The sequence below is a fragment of the Parasteatoda tepidariorum genome, chromosome 1 (genome assembly GCF_043381705.1).
Source record: "Parasteatoda tepidariorum isolate YZ-2023 chromosome 1, CAS_Ptep_4.0, whole genome shotgun sequence".
Taxonomy (NCBI): Eukaryota; Metazoa; Arthropoda; class Arachnida; order Araneae; family Theridiidae; genus Parasteatoda; species Parasteatoda tepidariorum.
This window is the reverse complement of record NC_092204.1, coordinates 26,860,945-26,881,770: the sequence shown is the minus strand read 5'-3', so window position 1 is coordinate 26,881,770 and position 20,826 is coordinate 26,860,945. Positions and strand designations below refer to the sequence as shown.

The 20,826-nt window shown below is 26.9% G+C and overlaps 1 protein-coding gene across 1 annotated transcript in view; it reads left to right on the top strand.

Moving 5' to 3' along the window:
* LOC107453765 (Polypeptide N-Acetylgalactosaminyltransferase 6) overlaps positions 1-17,331 on the top strand; it is a 19,930-nt gene extending 2,599 nt beyond the window's left edge. The window contains exons 3-10 of the mRNA XM_016070705.3: positions 1,480-1,646; positions 3,986-4,174; positions 4,613-4,790; positions 7,094-7,322; positions 8,681-8,902; positions 10,230-10,340; positions 11,551-11,694; positions 14,185-17,331. Coding sequence (XP_015926191.1) covers positions 1,480-1,646; positions 3,986-4,174; positions 4,613-4,790; positions 7,094-7,322; positions 8,681-8,902; positions 10,230-10,340; positions 11,551-11,694; positions 14,185-14,337 — 1,393 coding nt within the window. The 3' untranslated portion in view covers positions 14,338-17,331. The remainder of the gene's footprint in view (positions 1-1,479; positions 1,647-3,985; positions 4,175-4,612; positions 4,791-7,093; positions 7,323-8,680; positions 8,903-10,229; positions 10,341-11,550; positions 11,695-14,184) is intronic.
* The last annotated feature ends 3,495 nt before the right edge of the window (positions 17,332-20,826 follow it).

Here is a 20,826-nt window from a genome sequence, read left to right as displayed (position 1 = left end):
CCATGTAGGTATATATATATATATTTAATTATAATTACTCCATAATTTTACAACATTATCACATTTGAAATCACAGACTATCATTAACTACAATAAATCTTGCTGCTTTGTTGCAATATTCAAGCTTATATTTTGAACAATTTTACTGTCAATTTTATTTATTAGTTTTTATCTTGTTTGGGATATAAAACCTTCTATCATTTATATCTGTTAATAAGCATAATGCTATCGCTGTCGCAAAGTTTGATGAAATGGAGAAAATGTATCAGATATTTCAGTATCGTGGTCTGTGACGCCAACTACAATCACCAAGGGGCCAAAGTGATATTTTATGGGGAAAATTTGAAATACAAACAAACATGTAGAGGTTTGCCCAGGAATGGTTATGAGTTATACCCTTCAAGTTGATCCCTGTCTGTGTTATTATTTTTTTTTTTAGTTTCTCACGGTCTGTTACTCGGAAGTTGCCGAGACTTGGCGATTATTCTGCCTCATGTCACGAGACAAAAATCTCTGGTGTTTCGGACAAAGAAAACAAAATCTTGTTAATTTCTGGAAAGAGCTTTGATTTTTTGTTAAATTTTGATCTAAATTACCAAGCAGTTTAATTTGTCTTATTTTGAACATTCTCCAAAAAAGTGTGAAGGAAAACTACACATTTTAAATTAAGGAAAAATAAACAGTTCATAATAAAAAATGGAACAGAGTAAATAGAATAATTCATATCTTTGAAGAGAGACATCAAAACCATTTTAAGGGTCTAAAATAAAAAGTGTACTGATGTAAATAAAGGTTGTAAAATTGAAATATAATTTGTTAGTCTTTGAAATTGGTCTACATTGATTAATTTCTTGGAGACCAAAACTTTAAATAATAACAGAAAATGTGATTTTTACTTAAACGTTTGTCTTTGTGAAAAAGCTTATATTAAAATTTGTTGAGCTGCATTTAAGTTGTTTTGAATTAGGACTTTAAAAAGTTATAAATTTAAACTTTTTTTTTAAACGTGTTGTGAGATATTTTTGTATATTATTTTTTTTTTCACATTTTTATCTTGAAACAAATTTTACTACATTGAAATTAGTTATTTATATATCTTATTACTGTCTATAAAGTTACTTGGAATTCATTTCTTTACTTTTTTATGATTTTTCATTTTAATTAATAACTTCAACCAGCAAGACTAAACCTAATTATATTTTTGCATAAATAATCCTTTTGTAGATGCATACAAACTAAAAGAATTTTCTAAATATTGTCTATATTTGATGCTGGTGATTTCTTTATTTAATTTGTTTGCTAGTCAGAACAGTTAGTGGTGACATGTAATCAGGTCAGATAATCTGAATACTATTGTACTAAAAGACATTAAATATTTTTATATGTCTTTTCAAAAATCTCCTGTATTTAAAAAAAATGAATGTTTTGAAAGTGGTGAATATAAGTTATAGATTTATTTGAATTAAAACTTTATTTTAGTTGCATGAAAAAGAAATATCTCAGAAAACTTCCTTCTGCCAGTATTGTTGTACCATTTCATAATGAGCATCTCTCAACTCTACTACGTACTGCCACAAGTGTTTTAAACAGAGCTCCACCAGAATTAATTAAAGAAGTTATTTTAGTTGATGATTTTAGTACTAAAGGTAATGTTATATTTATCTTCTGCTGTGCTATTGAGTTTTTTATTTTTAATTTAGTATCTTTAAAATGTTATATATATATATATACATAATATGCATGTATATATGTGTACATGTATACACACATATATACATATACGCAGAGTCTAGGCCTGATATAATGACCCATGTGGTTCAGAGGAAAACAAATGTTATAAACTTAAGTTGCTATATCTTGAATTTATAAAATTTGCAAATATTTACTTCTTTTCATAAATACAGGACTTATTTTGGCAAAAGGATGCTACACTTTAAATAGAATTATAAAACTGAAAAGTACACAGTTTTTTACGTTAATAAAATATAAATATTTAATATAGTACATAAAAGTTTAAAAAGACATTTAAATTTTTTTAACTAAATGTTTTAAAATTGCACGTAAACTATAGCTAGTCATTCAGTGCTTTTTCTAGATTTAGAAACTTCTCTTCATTTGAACCCCTGTGGTAGAATTTTTTCAAGCTTTCTGTGACAAACCTATCTAGCACTAATATTTTTCTTCAAGATACTTTTAATCATAACAAATATATATGTTATTCTTCTGCCTTTATAATTACTGTAAACAAAGTGCTTTTAGGGATCTTTATTTAGCAATTTAGATTTTGATGTTCATTTTCTATCCATTTCCTTTAAAACTTTTATTTCCCATTCTAAGCATATAGTGTTACACTGGTTATGAGCAGCCATGCCTGGAGATGTATGTCTAGAGAACTGAGCAAAACTAAAATCAAGAAGAATGTTAATAAAACCAGGTGTTTTAACTTCAAAATAAACCATCTCTTACGACACTTCACAAAATGACTAAAACATTTTTTAATCAAGAAGAATAAAATTTATGAATATTTTGAACCCTTTGGAGAGAAATTATGAAAGGTTATGATTGTGCGGGAAGCTCTGATTTCTAATTGACATTGCAATATATATCTGAAATTCTCAATAATGGTAGAAGATTAAGAATATGTGTTCCTGTCATTCTTTCATTCATAGAGTATTCAAGATATTTCATGTTTATTGATCGTGATTATAATAAAAGGGCCACGCTAATGAGAGATCGTATACATGTATATATTTTACTCCTAAAAGCATTACAAAATTTTTTTAAAATTACTTTCATACTTATTATTATTTTTTAAATTTTTATATAATTTTAGTCATATTTTTCTGAGTAATCTAATTTTATGTCTCTGTGGTACCACAACTGTAAAAAGTAAACTTTTGGAATGAAATTTTCTAGTAACTTGCAGATGATGCAATCTTAACACTTATTTGTTATTTACAATTGTGAGATAATTAATTTTTTGGTTAAGTTATTAATGCCTGCTGAAATGTGTTTCATTTAAGTGTTATTTTTAAAACTATTATGTGATAATCATAATCTAAAGTTATTATAAGTGTTGATTGTAATTTTTTGAATCGCAACAGTATGATGAGAGAATGTTTTTGTGAAAATTGAAATGTGGATAGAAAAAGGTTGTAGAACCTGAGAAAAAAATGTGCCTGGCTGTAAGCAAACGAATCGGAGATCAAACCATATTGAGCTGAGTAGACTTGCAAACCTGTCCTGGATCCATCAACCAAAATTATGCCTTAAAATATTGATAGCCATGCAAATTTCTGCCTTAAATACTTGATGATGCATTGCTATTAAAGAATGTGCTATTTGAGAATACAAAAAAATTTGATGAAGAGCTCCTAAGAACAAAACAGGTGTTTTTATTTGCCAGTATTTCATAGAACAACTTTTAGAGAAACTTTATTTTCTTGTGCAATATTAAATTTTATTTGTTTTAGTTTTTAACTATTCATTTAATAGTTATTGTTATACGATTATATTAATCTTATTTAGTTTTTTCTAGTTTCTTGTTATTTTTCTTTCTATCTTCCAGTGTCCTGGAAGAAAGGTTTCTTCCTAAAGAAATCCTATTCTTGTATTATGTTATTTGATCCATTCTATGTTTTTTTCTTAAATTTATTCTATTTTCAATATAACAATATGCTCAATCAATCATTGAACTTTGTAATTGTTATGTTTGTGATTATTTTTTGAAAATTACTGCGTAAGACAAACCACGCTAATCCTAAAATCCAGATAAATTTAATCCAATGACATGAATTTCAAACATTGTATTAATTTTATAAAAGAGATAATTGTAAAATCTATAGATTAAACTCTTTATGAGTGTAAAAATTGAGATTTATTGATGTACAAAACAAAAAAATTTGCTGTAAATATTTTTAAATTTTTTCTGAAATTTTTTTATGAAAATGTTATGTTTAACAGTTTTCTATTTTACCATTTTTAGTGGAGTTGAAACATGATCTAGAAGAATATTTGAAAAAGCATTTACCTAAAGTAAGAGTGCTAAGAGCAACTAAAAGAGAAGGCTTAATTAGAGCCAGACTAATTGGTGCAAGAGCTGCAATTGGAGATGTATTGATATTTCTTGATTCACATACTGAAGCAAATACAAATTGGTTACCTCCTTTGTTGGGTAGGTTTACTATTCTTTTTTTCAATATATGTTCACTATTAGAAAAAATCCTGATGTATAGGCTGTCTTTTCAATCCCACCGTCCTAAAAATACAACTTTTGATCATTGAATTTTTTTTTTATAGTTATATATTTCTAGAAATGTTACGTGAATGTTACTAGAAATGTTTACGTGTTACAAGTGAGACTATTTTTTTTTTTGCTATTGATATCAGCCATATTAAACTTAATATGATTAAAAGGATTAATTAAGTTGGCATAAGACTTATAAGATTTTCTAAAAAATGTAAAAATTTTTATGCTGCCATTAAAGTAATGTAAGCATAAACCTTTCTGATTTCAGGTTGTTAATATTTCAATTTTTAATGTGGGGATATGTTTCATAAATTGTAACTCATTTTGCTATTAAATTTTCTTTTATAATAATTTTATTTTTAGATCCTATTGCAAAAGATAAGAAAACTGTAGTTTGTCCCTTCATTGATGTCATTGACTATGAAACATTTGCCTATAGAGCTCAAGATGAAGGAGCTCGTGGCTCATTTGATTGGGAATTGTATTACAAAAGATTGCCTTTATTGCCTGAAGATCTGAAACATCCTGCTGATCCATTTAAGTAAAAAGGACTTTTATTGATAGAGTTTACAATTTTTATTTGTAGTAGCATGTACAAAAATAATTTTGCCGTAGCTGTAAATTTTAGATATCTCATAAGCTTTTGAGTCAGTTGATCACAAAATGTTATTAAACAAATAATTTTTTAGGTGTACATTGCAAATCTCGCGACTTTTTTAAATCTCATTTATCTATAAAAAAAATATGTAAAAATTAATAACACTTTTAACAATAGTTGTAAAGTTAACAAAAAAGTATTTTTGGCCCATCCTTATTTCTTATTTTTAACAATTTATGTAACTTAAAATTAAATGCTGAAATCATAACTTTTGTAGGAGACACAGCATTTTTATAGTTATTAAAACATTTAAAAAACCTTGACCTTAATGATGATCTTTACAAAATCCTTTGTAAGTTTATTGATAATTCTTTAACTTAAATATTGACAAAGCAAAATGTATGACTTTTCAACTGTACTAATAGTTAGAAATGCACCTTGATATAACTTATCTCTCAAATACTAATGAGAAAAAAAATAAGCTACAGCTGTGAGAAATTAAAATTGGCTACTGTACTAGGTTGTACATATTGATTCAGAACTTTAAATAAAAAAGGCATGCTAATTGCATGATTGAAGATATGAGCAGATTCTATTCTTTTTAAAAAAAAATAAAAGTATATAATAAATTTTTTCTATCATTATATTATGCATTTTGGTGTAATTTTTATTATGGTTTATCAATTTGGCGTGGAAATTTTTCTACTTCAAAAAAATTTAGCAATATTCAATACAAATTTATTAAATTCTTTCTAAATTGAAATAAACAAATTTTCCTAAACCACAATCACTCAACATTTCCTCAACAACCACCAGTCTCTCAACATTTTACCAATCCGTATTTATAATTTTGCAATTTATGTTTACATCTTCTATGTCTTACATCAAAAATCTAAATACCTGTAACAAAGAAGAAGCAAATAGCCTGTAAAGACTTAACCAATTTTATTTTATACTGTACTTATAGCCGGACGTCTGTTTATCTGAAACATTTATTTCCAGATACTTTTTAACAATCAAAATAAGCAAATATCTTGAAAAAAATTCCCTTTCTTATAAATATTTGTGATTTGTTTCGAAAAGTTATAAATTTTTTTTTTTCATTTAGGATAATTAAACGATTACTAAACATTTATACTGTTTTAATGCACACACTTTTAGAATTGTTAAAAAGACAAAAACAGTTAAAGCAAACTTTAGTGAGAAACTATGTATGAATTATGAAACTATGATTAATAATGAAACTGAAAATTAATAATTTTTAAAATAAACACTGGCTGGCTTTGTTTTAGTTTAAATTACAAATGATTAATCATTAAAAAAGATATGAACTCCATTGCTTCTTTTATAATTTTTTATTAAATAAAATCTGATTGATTTTTCTCTTCTATTTTGAAGCTTATTTCTTAATATTGTTTTTATCTGAATATCTGCACTGCTATCTCTTTAAATCAATTGGAAAAAAAAGAGAAAAAATCTGTCTTCATTCATGAAAGACAAAGTTAAAATTATCCTCTTCTTCCATTTTTTTTTTTTAATCTTTACTTGTGACATTTGTTTCATCATAGAAAATATTCTTTTGTGAATTAAATGTTATTTGACTGAAAAAAACAACAAACATGTATCTCAAGATTGACGTTATCTTTCACTAAACACTTGTTCTCATTATTTCATCCTATTTCTTGTTCTTGCCCTTCTTTATTGTATTGAATTGTATCTAATTTTTTGAATTTTTTCCTTACCATCTTAAAATATATACCCTTTTGAAAAACCAAGCCTATCCTTTTACAAATTTATTCTACTTATTTATAAGTTTAGTCTAGTCTATTGCATGTCAAATCTGATTGGCTATATTTCAAATATTGTGTATTACAATTTAAATGTGATATCATTCAAAAAAATTTAAAATACTCTGAAAAAATAAGAAAAAAAAATTTAATTTATTTTCATTAATGAACTTAAAGAATTAAAAAATTTTAATAATAGTTTTATATAATATTTAAAGTAATTGCCAGCTTGTTGGAGTCTGGACTGTTGCTTAGTGCTGACCATTTTGAATCATGATTTTGGACACATAATTGTGGTGCTTTAACGTCTTGGACCATGCAGGGCTGTTCTTAAATATCTGTGTTTCATATTAATTTCATTAATAATTAAAAGTTTACAAATATATTACCTATAAGCTTTTTAGATTTTTTATGTTTTTTGATTAATAATTCATGTCATTTACATCTATCTTTTTTCAGGAGCCCTGTCATGGCTGGTGGTTTATTTGCAATGGATCGCTTATTCTTCTGGGAATTGGGAGGATATGATGAAGGTTTAGATGTTTGGGGAGGAGAACAATATGAGTTATCTTTTAAGATCTGGCAATGTGGTGGACAGATGGTTGATGCTCCATGCTCTAGGATTGGCCACATTTATCGAAAATTCCCACCTTTTCCTAACCCTGGAATTGGAGATTTTGTTGGTCGAGTATGCAGTCCATTTAATTTTTTTATTTTTATATCGTATTCTAAAGCCTAATATTATTTAAGTGTGACTTATTCAGTTTGTATTATAGATTATCAATGTGGTTTAAATAGCTAAATAAAGCTTGTTTTCATTTAATGCCCAATACATTGTAGAATAATTTTTTTTTTTGAAAATTGAAATTCAGGTAAAAAATATATTTTATTAAATTTAGTACTACTCTGTATCCTGATTTTATCTTTTTAAAATACAGTTGTTGTTCAAATTTATTAATTAAAAAATTTTGCTTTAAAAAAAAGTGTAAATTTAGATATTACAGTGGAAAGTCACATATCCAGAATCGGTGGGAATTTTGGATGTCCGGGTATTAGATTTTTCCGTATAATAGACCCCTAAGGTAAACAAGGCTTAAAACGATCTAATAAACGGTTTGAATCTAAGAAGCAAAAAATAAATAAGCATTATTTTTCGGGCAATTATGTTTTAGTATTGGAATATCTAATCAATCAAAAACAAAATATTAGAAATAAATAATTACTGCTTTAAATATAGAAAACGAGAAAAGAAAATTGACAGTTATGAAAATATTAATTGCTCTCTCTGCCATTTTGAACTGGAATGATTCAAGTAAGAAGGGGAAATTCCCATCAATCATTAAGGTGGGAAGGTGGAGAAGAAAATTCATTTCCTCCTTATTTGTCATTCAAGTTGAGGGCGGGGAAGTGATAAATTCTTATTTTCTCACCCATCATTGGCTACCAAACGAGCATAAAGGCGCGGCATGCTAATTGGGTTCTCTTCATTTTCTCTTGTGTGACTGAAAGTGACTCCCCCACCACATTAAGGTTTGCTGTGTTTACCCTTTTTCACAGTATTTCTTCTTTCCCTGGCACTCTTAATAAAACGGTTTCAGGAAATGCCTCTTTTACTAGCCAGCTGCATAGGAAAGAAGGGGGGGGGGACTCAGTTGTGCTCTTTTGAAAACAAATCTCCCTCCTTTACTGCATTCCTGAGGAGGAGCGTCACGGGAAGTCTTCTCTTCCCCTTTCTGTTGATTTATGAGTTCAATGCTGGAATCACTAGAAGCTGGAAAAGGAAAAAATGTGTCCAAAGACCTCTTTTTTTTAAGAGAGAGGAAGATAAAGAGATGTTTGTTTATTTTTATTGTTAAAAAGTGTCCGGGAAATCGACCCTTCTGGAGAAGGGATGTCCGGATATGGGACGTTACACTGTATTAATAAAAATAAAATATGCATTCATCTTATTTTCATTGTATAATTACTTTTGGCCGAATCTAATATTTCCGTGTAATGCTTATAAGTTGTTAATTTATAAATTGCATTCATTATTTCTACAAATAGAATTATAAGCGAGTAGCAGAAGTATGGATGGATGAATACAAAGAATATCTGTATCTAAGAAGGCCACATTATCGAGATCTTGATCCTGGTGACATTTCGAAACAAAAAGCTCTCAGAGAGAAACTGCAATGCAAGCCATTTAAATGGTTCATGAAGGAAATTGCATTTGATCAGCCAAAGAAATATCCTCCCATTGAGCCACCTTCTTTTGCATCTGGAGAGGTAACATTTCTTTTCAGTTTTTCCCCCCTCCTGTAATAAAGTCTTTGAATTACTAGAACCACTGATGGAGCAATGAAAAATAATAATTTACTGCTAAACTATATTCAGTCAGTTAATTATTAAACTATAACTACAATCATGATTTTTTTTCTAGAGCTATGAAAGCTTGATATGATACTCCAAACATTTGGCAAGTTTTAATATAGCTTATAAAATATTTTTCGGAAAAACAGCCGTCAATGATGTGAGGTGTTCATTTTGAATCTTACAATTCTTTTATATAGTTTGGTCTTAAAGCAGGTCAGTGATAATCTGTCTTTCTTCACCAGTCTTGAATATCAGTTTTACTGGTCTCTTTTTACTTCGATTGGTATCTGTCGTTTTCATGCTCCCTCTGGCCAAAAACTAATGAGGAGTTCAGACTCATTTGAGCACCACTTGACTGAAGTTCATGCAGATTCTATCAGTCTGGTGTAAAGGCCAAAGCTTTTGCATGAATAAAAAGCTTCAAGGTAACTTCACGACCATCATACATCATTGACAGCAATTTTTTTCTAAGAAAATTATACAAACAACGACTTAATTACATGCCTATTGTCTGAATTATGTTGGACACTACATATTATAACAAACACAGGGGTTCGTTTCGATTAGACTTGTATGAATAAAACAGTTTTAAGACTCCAAAAATTTAATAGCAGAAACTTTAAGAAAATACAACATATTTTAGCAATTAATTACAGCTTAGTACACAGGCTTTAAAACCTTTGGTGGTTCAATGAGCACTAGAGACTCGCAAATCAGAACACTATTACAGTCACTAATAGATTATTACTCTATTCTTACTACTCTTCTGCCTAGCACAGTAATATTTATATATAGCTTGGTGAGGAAACCCCGGAACTTTCAACTTGATTCTAGATAATTCTCGCATAACTCCATAAATATTAGTCCAATTGCATTGAAACTTGCATTTTCCAGAAGTACCATTTTGTCACCAAGCCGACAAAAATGCCACCGAACCCAGCCTTCGATAAGAAATACATTTGACGTTATTTTCTATTTAAATTGCATTCAAGTTATGTGACTTTCTAGTAAATTTTCTAGTTAAACTGCCTCATAACATGAAAATTATATGCACATATACATATTTGTAACAATATGGTATGGTAATCAATTTATTTTTCTCTTCACTCTTGTACTGTATTGACTATTGAAGGTTGAAAAAAAGATGTAAAATATTAAGCAAAATTTGACACTAATTCTTTTTTCCTTTTCATCTTTCTTTTTATAATCAAGTTTTGTATATGTTTTAATTTTTGTTTAGATACGTAACATTGGAAGTGAATTGTGTATTGATACTAGGTTTAGGCATCAAAATGATCGATTTGGACTTGAAAAATGTATCAAAGGTGGTGCTTCCCAAGGTGGAGAACAGGTAAGTTAACTATTTTATATTTATGTGCAAATTAAGGTTTGTTTAGTCACAAAATCACTAAAACATATTTATTATTATAAGTTTGTGAATATATGCATGAACTGTATGATATTATCAAATATATGAATTATTTTTTTAATTGTTACTGTCGATGAATAAAAATACTGTGCGAATGTGTACATATTCACATGCAACTGAACTTGCAATCTTTTAATCGGAATTTAATGGTAAATTCATTAATTTAAGATGCTTCTGTATTGCCATCTAGAAATTAATATGAAACTGAATGATTTAACTACTTTGGAGCATGTGAAAAACACTGATTCATTTAAAATTGTGGTTGTAGAAATGTCAACTACTACAATCCTAAATTTTAGTTCTCAATCACTTATTTGTTTTTGTTTATGGAAAATTTGTTAGAAAAATTAATCTTTTCAATTGTTAATTTCACGCAATTAAATATATTGAAGGTTATTTTATTCTTTTAAAAAAAAATAAAAGTTATAGGATGTCATTAAAATGTATTTTACATTTTAAAACAGTAAATGAACTCTGTTACTTTAGACTAATAGATTCATAACTACAGAAAATTGTTTATGCAGTGAAAGTAATTTCTTACTTTCTTGAATCAAATGCTAATAATGTATTCTATAGTGTTATAAAGCTCTGTAGCCTCACCCAATCAGGGTATACCTGAACATCCAACTTATTGCACTGAAGTCCATCCGTTAGAAGAACTGCAAGTCAATGGAATCGAGTAACCTGCTAGGCCATCACCTGATCATTTAACTTGTAAAATTAAAAGAAAAAAACAAACAGACAAGAGCTTATGCCTTACACTTTACCAAATATAGTGACAGTAGATTTACAATTAAATCCAATTTACAGGAGCAAGCTGGTTAAATAGTGCTCAGTATTTTATTATAATTAATTCATCAAATTTTGACTTGATTTTACCCACCTCGTCAGCCAACTACAGGACTTTGTATTCTATATATGAAAAAATTGAAATAAAAAAATGCTACTAAGATATGCTTGTTGATAAAATTTCCACTGTATTTTTTTGAACCATGCATTTAATATTAAAAACAATATAGAAATAATTAAAATTTACAATAATGTCATTGATAAAATTAGGGATCAAAAGACTTAAGATTTTACTTATTTTGAAATGTCTGTTTTATTTTATATTGAGTTAAATTTCTTACAGCAATTTGAGCTAACATGGCATCGTGACATCAGACCAAAGAAACGAACTGTTTGTTTCGATGTTTCATCGTCCGATGATCATGCTCCTGTTGTACTTTGGTCTTGTCATGGAATGCAAGGAAATCAAGAATGGAAATATGATTATGTAAGTTTGTAATTTTTTTAATATTTATTATATATGTTTATTATATATATTATGAAAATGTAGAGTTTGTGTGTCTCTTCTAACTCCAGAACCGTTTATCCTATTGTCTTGAAATTGGGACAATGGCTGCAAGAGCCAATTTTAGCACAAAATCTTAAAATTCATTTGAAGTTTTCAATTCGATTGTTCGGGAAGGCAATTTGAAAAATGGAATTTTTTCATTAACTTATCATTAGTTTTAAGTATCATAATTGAAATTAAACTACAGACGATTCTATTTTACCAAGTATTTTAAAAATAATATTAGTAATGTTTGCTACCTTATTACTTTATTTGGTCAAAAAAGAGTTTATTTCTCTTACTTCAATACATAATTATTTTTTATTCGGTATGTCAGAGGAATTTAATGAGAAAATGTTATGTGGTTGTTACGAATTTAATGTGGTTGGACTATGTCACCAAATTAATAATCTGAAACTTGTTTCGATAAAACTAAATAGTTTTAAATCAGCTGTAATTGAAAGAAAAAATTTAGTTATGTATTGAAAGGCAAAATTAATGGAAAGTGGTACTAATTCGTTTAGAAGAAACATAAGAAATTGCTAGACTATTATCAAAATTATTAGCAAAATTACTCGTATTTGTTTCTGGAAACTGCGAACCTCACCATATTATCATTTATACTAATTCTTTATTAATTTTGGTATTATATATTAATTTAAATTTTAAAAAAATAAGCTATGTACTTAAAAGCAAAGTCATTGGAGAAAAGGTTCTAATCCATTTAGCGGGAAGGTGTAAAACTTAATGCTAATATTGATGCCAATGATGATTAATTTATTTTGGCAACTTTTATTATGGTAGTTAGTGCAGCTTTAATGATGAATTCTAAAACAAATTTTCTGTAGTTTCCTAAAATATTTCTTACAGTGGTAGCAAAATTAGTGTATTAATATTTTAATGAATTAAATTAAAGGAACTTTTTTCCACCACTTCTTATTAATATTTTAAACAGTATCTTAAAGGTCAGATAGAGAAATGGTCAGCTTTAAAGTCTTTATCAAGGTCTCAAAAAATTATATTAGTTTTTAAAATTTCTTTTTTAGTTTGCTTTTGTGTGATAAAATTTCATGTTTTGTGTGATGTTCTTCTTTAGTTTGCTCTGATAAACTTATTTCACACAAAGCTTAAATGTTGGAGGGTATGTAAGAGGTACCTAATAGAAAGGTACAAAGCATTATATTGATACGTTTAATAATTATTAAAATTCCTTCAGTATTGTGCAGTTTTAATACAGATACCATGGATATAGGTATAGGCTTATGTCCCTACAAAAGGAATAGGTACTGGTAAAAATTCCTTGATAGTGGCAAATTTTGACTAAGTAACTGGATTTGGCCCTTTACAATAGCATTTTGCCAAATGAAATTGTGTGCCATTAATCTTGATCCTGATGGGATGAACTACAAAAATTTGTTTTGCTTGATGTAATAACGTAAAGCTACTGGGAAAGGCAACAAATGATAAAAAATAAATAATTGGAATTATATTAGTTTTATTTATTGTAGAGGTATATGCTTTTCAGTTTTGTTCATGATTTCATAGATTTGTTACTGTTTTATTGATTGTTCTCTTCTAGAATAACTTCAGCTATAATTAAGGAACTACAAAGGCAAACACAAAAGTATAAAATTAATAATCTAAGAATTTATTCAGAAATGGTACACATTTAAAATATTGTTTTGCTAGAAAAAATTGTGCTTTTTTTCTCATTTTTTTAAAACTTATATTTTAAAGAGTAGCAATTTAGTTACAAATTCTGTTTTGTAAAAGGAGAAGAATTGAATCAATGTAATAATTTGCCTCCTCTTTTACTTGCCTGCTATTTGATTGAACTAATTTTTAATATGATATAATGACATAGAAATTTTGAATTGTGTAATTAAGTGATTACTTTTGTGCATGTTTGATACCATTGAAGATGCGTGTTTTGATTTTATTACAATTCAGTTATTGCCATAAATTTCAAGTTTTTTTATTTTATTTTTTTATGCTGTGACGAATTGCAAAGTGCAAAAACAGAAGACGAATATCTTTTTTTTTGCAATATATGTATCTTTTTATGTGTTGATAAGGAAACAAGTTATTAGATAAGTTTCTCTCTTTAAATTTTGCAAATGTTACTTTTATGCATAAAAGTGCTTCGTTTATTTATCTTCTGTGTACAAAAAGATGAAGGAAGAAAAAATTTAAAACATTACACATTAAGAAAAAAAACTTTCAGATAATTTCTTCATTTTGCAATCACATGTCTAATCAATTTGTGCCCTATAAGGTGTGAATTTAAAAAAATATATATATTGAAGGTGGCCATTACTGAACACTTCCTATTGGAATGCAGCACAGTATTAACCTTAAGAATTATTGAATCTCATATCATTATTTGTAGATGTTTTTAAGCCAAATATTTATTAATACTTTTTATTGTAGGTTAAAATGCATCTCTTCCATCCTGTGAGTAACCACTGTTTAGACTGTGACAGTGAAAGAAAAGAAATATTCATGAGTCCTTGTGATGATAAAATACTAACTCAAAAATGGAGGTTCCAAACTTTTAACAAAACTGCAATTGATAACTGGTGATAATTCTAAAGCAATAATTAATCTGTTAATTTTTGTTGAGATTTGCTTACATTCCATTTTTGTATTTGGATTTTGTTTCCTTTTTGCTCTGGTAGCATTTCTTTATATTATTTGGTTTTGTGCCAATTTTATTTTTTTAGGTCTAGGTTATTTAAGATGTTTACAAGGTATTTTGTTACAATCATATAGTGATATAGAATATGTAAGCAATTTTTTTACTCAATGAAATAATGCGAAATTTTAACTCTGTTATCTTGATACGCATATGCTGTTAAGAAAGAGATGTGTCTTTGTTAGGTTGTATGTTAACAAATTGTATTATTTTCTGTGAGCAACAATTTAACATAGGTATGGTAAATCTATATAAATAATGTTATATTGTTTTACAATATGGCAAATTTTTATCATTGTGTCAGTTAAGATAATTTTACAATTTTTAATTAAAATGTCTTAATCAGTTTCAAATTTTAAACTCTTAACAAGATCAATAAAAAGAAATTTTTAAATCTCAATGCTTATATCTATACACACACATATATACTGAAAAAATGAGTTGTAATAAACACTAAGTATAGTTCATTATTTAAAAATTTTTTATTAGTACACAATTTTGAATTTGTTAATTATACAGTCTTCCAGGTAGGAATGGGTATTTAACCAAAATTTTACTTATATATTGATTTTTATGATGCTCTTATCAAAACCAATTACTTCATAAAGCATATAAATAATTACTTGAATACATAAATTATTTATTATTCAATGACTAAAAAATATTTTGTTCAGTGATGTTAATACTTACTATTGGGTATTATTCCATATCTTGAGAAGTAGGTATAAAAAATCACTTAATTATTATTCGTAATTGGTAGTGGTATTAGTTACTACTGCTATTATCTAATGTACTAATTTAGGTTCTATAATAATTTTTTACAAATCTCCGAAACTGAGCATAACAAAAATTTATTTCGGACATATGCTGTTAAGAACCAAGTAACTATTTTAGAATTTAAATTTGAATAATTTAGAAAATGAAATTAATTGATTTTGCAACTGAAGCATTCGTATATATTATCAAATGATTAATTCAATATATATTAATATAGTTTGTAATGATTTAGTTCATAAATATTTAAGATAGTTTGCTTAAAACATAATTTTTATTTCATTCATTAGAATGAATGCTTAGAATACTTTGAACGCCAATATATTTTATAAGAATTAAAACTGGTATAGACTAAAAAAAATTTCAACATTATTCTAGAATGCATATTATTTGTATATTAATGTTGTTGATAAGAAGTTTTTTTTTACGTAATAGAATGTATTTTTTTAAGTAAAAAGTATGTCTAAATGCAGCATTATATATTAGATTTTGTAAAATGAAAAATATTAGTGAATAAATATGTAGCTTGAAAATTAACATCTCTTGAGTAGCCGCCTACAATAAAAATATTTTGCCTGAAAACTAAAAATCTTTTTAGATCCATAAAAAATAAATTTAAACTACTTCAAAGAGTCGAGGGCAGGAATAGCTTCACATTATTGTATAATAACTCATTTGTGATTAATAAACAAATAGTCTTCAAACAATAGTCTTCATTAATAAACAAATCCATTTGTATTAGTTTTTTTTTGTTTTTTTTGTAATGAAAATTTTGTTTGCTAACTCTTTTGTTTCAATATTTAATTTACTAGCAAACTTAGCCTACTTTGTTTCTTAAATATTTTTTTTAAATTAGGTGATATAATTTCTAGTAATATTTTGATTATCATTCTTGCTAATTTTGAGATCTGTTATTTGTTTATCATGTTCAAAGTACCAGGGATTTTATAAAAAAGTATGCAATAATCGTTATGTTCTCCCCCTGAAGTAAAGTTCAATGACATTGATAGGTATTTTCCTGATTTGTTCTAATGTTGTTTTGATTGGCGCACTTTTAATTGTTGTTTTTCTGTCCAAAATGATTTACAATTCCTAGTGTGATAAATTTGTTGCTCATGTGAAGTTTAAAACAATCTCAGTCCTGCAAAATTTAAATTAAGAAAAAGTGATTACAATGTAGTAACTGATTTTTATTTATTTTGATTAGCTGTTTTCAGTTTTTTTTTTCTTTCAATTACATGATTTTTCACAAACTGAACTTGAATAAGTGGAGAAATTTATATATCCTGGAGTGAAGTAACTTAATCATTACTATTTAGATAAGTGACGTGTTTCTGGCAGATTTTTTTGTAAATCTAATGTGATAAAATTTAAGTCAATGGGACTAATCGCTTAGCAGTGATATTCGTTTTTATGCTTCAAAAGTGTAATTTAGTACCTTTTTAAACATCTGACTTTTTTTTATATAAATAATAGAGGCATCGTTTCATTTATATTTTTATGTTAATTCAAATTAAATAAAAATTAGATCATTCAATGGAACATATATTTCTGAAGCTATAAGGGTTTATTGCATGGACAGGCATAAATCAAAAATTATAATTTTCATACATAAAACCTGTATTTCTTTTTAAACTATTAGTTCATTTGACTTCTTATTAACTAATATCTAAACAATATCTTACATGTCCAAATGGAAATTTTCAGACGTGAAAAAATGTTTTATTCATTAAAAATGTTCTTTTTACATTGACATTTCAAAAGTACAAAATTTAATTTTTATACATAAAACATTTTAACAAACCAATTGATTTAGGATTGTTTTTATTCAATTCAGTGTAATACAATGCATTAAAATACATTTGTTTAGATAGGAATATTTTAGTTTACTAACTCAAATCAGAGTAATTTTTAACTAAAATCTTTTTTTAAAAAATAAATGCCTATGTCAGGGCTCAAAAAACAGCCCGTCTGCCCGTCCTCGGCGGTCAAAAATTCCCCGCGGACAACAAATTTCTCAAATCTGACGTCCGCGCGGACGGCCATTTTCCCCTTTATGTCCGTGATACATTTTAAATTTTTGTTAATAGAATTGGTGTTTTTTCTGTCTGGGAGTACTGCAGCTGTTAAAGGGGGCTTTTCAGCAATGAACTTTCAAAGAAAGAAGAAAGGAAAAAAAAAAAAAGCACATTAAATACTGGACTTAAACAGGAAGCGTTAATCGCAATTATGAACATCTACCTAAAAGGAACACCCCTTTCAGATTTCTGTGCAGAAACCTCTGCAAATCATTGGCTTGATTGTGAAACTGGCAAACGTCATATTTGATTCATTTAAAAAACGCAGTACCCTCGGATAACTTGACATTCTAGATAACTTGACCTTAGTTATTTAAATTATTTCATAAAAGAAATAAATTATGTCATAAAAGAAATACTAGGTTACTATTAGTAACTTAGTATTTCTTTTATTACTGTATAATGTAATCCTAGTAACTGCTAATTCAGTGTGCAATTTACATAAATGTTTGTAATAAATAAGAGAAAATTATATTTTTATTTATTTAGAAGCCACGGGTTAGTTTCAAAGGAGGACGCTTACATTGTTGGACAAGCCGTCCTCGGGGACGGGTAAAATTTCCGAGTTTTTTCGAGCCCTGGCCTATGTTATTTAAAAGAATTGTTTTTATTTGTTCGCAGCTCAAGCTAGCCTAAATACCTCCATTTTTGGCATCAATTGTGATGACTTACAGAAATGAATGTTTCTTTCTGTCTCTAGATTGTAATACTGAGGATTAAGGTTTACAAAAATCAATATTTTCAGTTTTTGATAGAATTTTTTTCTCTATTTTCCTTGAAATCAGCATATAAACATATATCAGAATCAGCTATTGGTTTCTAATCACTCTTTTAGTTGCAGGCCTTTGTAATTGATTATGTCTCTAAAGACTGTTATACCTGTTTGTTGTACTGTCATGTCATTATGTTTGTACTAAATTTTAATGTTACATTGTCTATTGTTGTTTTATTTGTTTAATAATTAAGAGTCCTAAGTATAAAATAATATTTTAATTGTTACTGGCAAGACTAAATTTACTCATTTTTTTTTATTCCAATCGCATTTTGAGATGAGACTAAGAATCGTAATTTGCAAACATTTTGTACTTAGATTAATTCAAAATCTCAGTCTAATTCATGGTTACATTTTAAATAATTTTGTATCTTGTAGTGCTTCTAATTAAAAATCGAATGAAAAAGTAAAAAAAAAACATTGAATATATAAAATCTGGTTCATAATTATTATTTTTTAATTATTAATATTAATATATTGATATTTTACATTATATTTTAAATATTTAAATTTAATGAATTATAATTTGTAACCTTAAGTTTCGTTTGTTATTTAATTCTATTGTTGTTGTATACTAGGTGTAATTAAAGAATTCATCAGATTGATGAAAGATGATTTCTCTGACTGGATCTTTAGGAAATATTGTTCTTGTTTCTTAACAATTTATTTTATTTATTTATATATGTCTTCAATCAAGACAGTAAGCCTGTGTTCAATTTAAAAAAAAAAACCTGGTGTTTCAGCTTTTTTTTTTTAAATGTAATTATGAATGGTATATGTTTCTATAGCTCCCTTCTAGTTTCTTTTGTCAGAGAAAAGTCACAAAATGGCACTTTTTAAAAATTAAATAAAGTTAGAAAATCTTTAAATGGTCACTTTTAATACAAACTCATTATTTCATAAAAACATTCTTATTTATTAAGTTTTTTTCTTTATGTGGAAAGAGTTTTATTTCGAATTTCAAAAAAGAATTGTTATCGTCAAAAGAGAAACCCTAACTAGTTTGGTTGAAGGAGTACACTAAGGCTATAGCACTAACCATTGTAAAATAGAAAAAATCATTAGTAATATCAAGTTTTTTAATTTAGTTAAGTGTAAGTCACAATTTTTTGTGCAAGTTTAAAATAAATTTTTGTCTTTTTTAAAAAAATTTGTTTGTTGCTATATTGGTCACTGTATTTATTTTGAAGTCACTATTTTCCCTATTTTTGGTTTCCCTGTTTTTTCATTTTATTAAAAAAGATTCTCTGAACATATTTTTATCTATGTTCATTCTTTTTATTAATTTTTTCTGTTTTGGGGAGGAAGGAATTATATTATACTATGAAATTCATTACAATAACAGAATAAACAACTATTTTTTACCATATCTTAGGTTTTCAATTATCATCTCTGCCCATATTTATTTAAAAATGAAAATTTATTTATTATTATTTTTAGATGTCTGATACACTAGGTGTAATTATGTTTTTTTTATTGTATTTATTCTTTTTTTATGTTATATTGAGATTTCTTTTACTTCTAGTCATCAATAATGTGCATTTTTGGAAATTTACTTTCTTTTTTCCCCTCTATTGTGTATTGATAAAAAGGCTATTTTATTACTCTTTTCTTTTTTTAATAAAAACAGCTTACAAATTTAAACACTTATTCTATGTTTAGAACATTAATTATATATATATATATATATGTGTAATTAATTAAATGATCTAAATAATTTTACTTAAGTGGTTTTAATTTACAAATGACTAATTAATGCCACATTTTTAGGAATAATAGATTTAATTTCACACACTTGAAAACAGAATATTATACATTTAATTAATTTTCAACTGTTTAGTAAAAAAAAAAATTCTCATCAAATAAAGTTTTTGGTTAAACCAACATTTTCTTTTTTAATTAATAAGTTGTATAACCATTTTATATTTTCTAAGTTCCTAAAATAAGAAAATGAGCTTTAGAGACTCTATCAGTATTATGGTATTAGATTCCTAGGTTTCTCTTGGAATATTAAAATGTAATGAATTATATTTTGTAAACAATGCTTTAATAGTTATTTATTTTAATATGAATTTCTTATTTGTAAGCTGTAATTATCTTTTTGCTTTGGTTCTTGGATGGGATCAGCACTTAATTTTATTTACACTTTAGAGCTTTTTTGGTTCATTGCACTTTGAAATAATGAACAAATGCTTGCAATATGAAGGGATATAGGTTAGCACTTTGCACTACTTAATATATTAAACATTTTTAACTAAATGTTTCCATTTTCTTGAATCTTTTGATTGGGTATATATTATATGTAAGCACATTTTGGTCAGCATACTTTTTTTAACTATATCTTCTGGAAATTAATTTTTACTCACAAGAATCCCAATTCAAAAGAACTTATTTATAGTACATTGTGGTCATGAACTAACGTTTATAGTCCTATTGCTAGTAAAATAGTTACGAAACACTGAAATAAAGACATAAATATATTTTTAATTAGTAAAATCAGATTTCTTTTTTTGAAAGACTAAGAATCAAGCGAAACAGAAAATCCCTCAACAAAAGTTAAAATTTAATGGCTTCCATTTTGTTTTACTCTTCTGAGTGTTAATAATGGCTTTCATTTCTTGAGCTTGTGGCTTACCCACATCAAAAAACTTGTTTAATGCGTAAGTGGAAAATTTTCATATTTTCCCCAATGGTGCTACGCTTCGAAGGTTAATAGGTTTTTAAACACATTTTACTTTTTTAATTAAAATGAG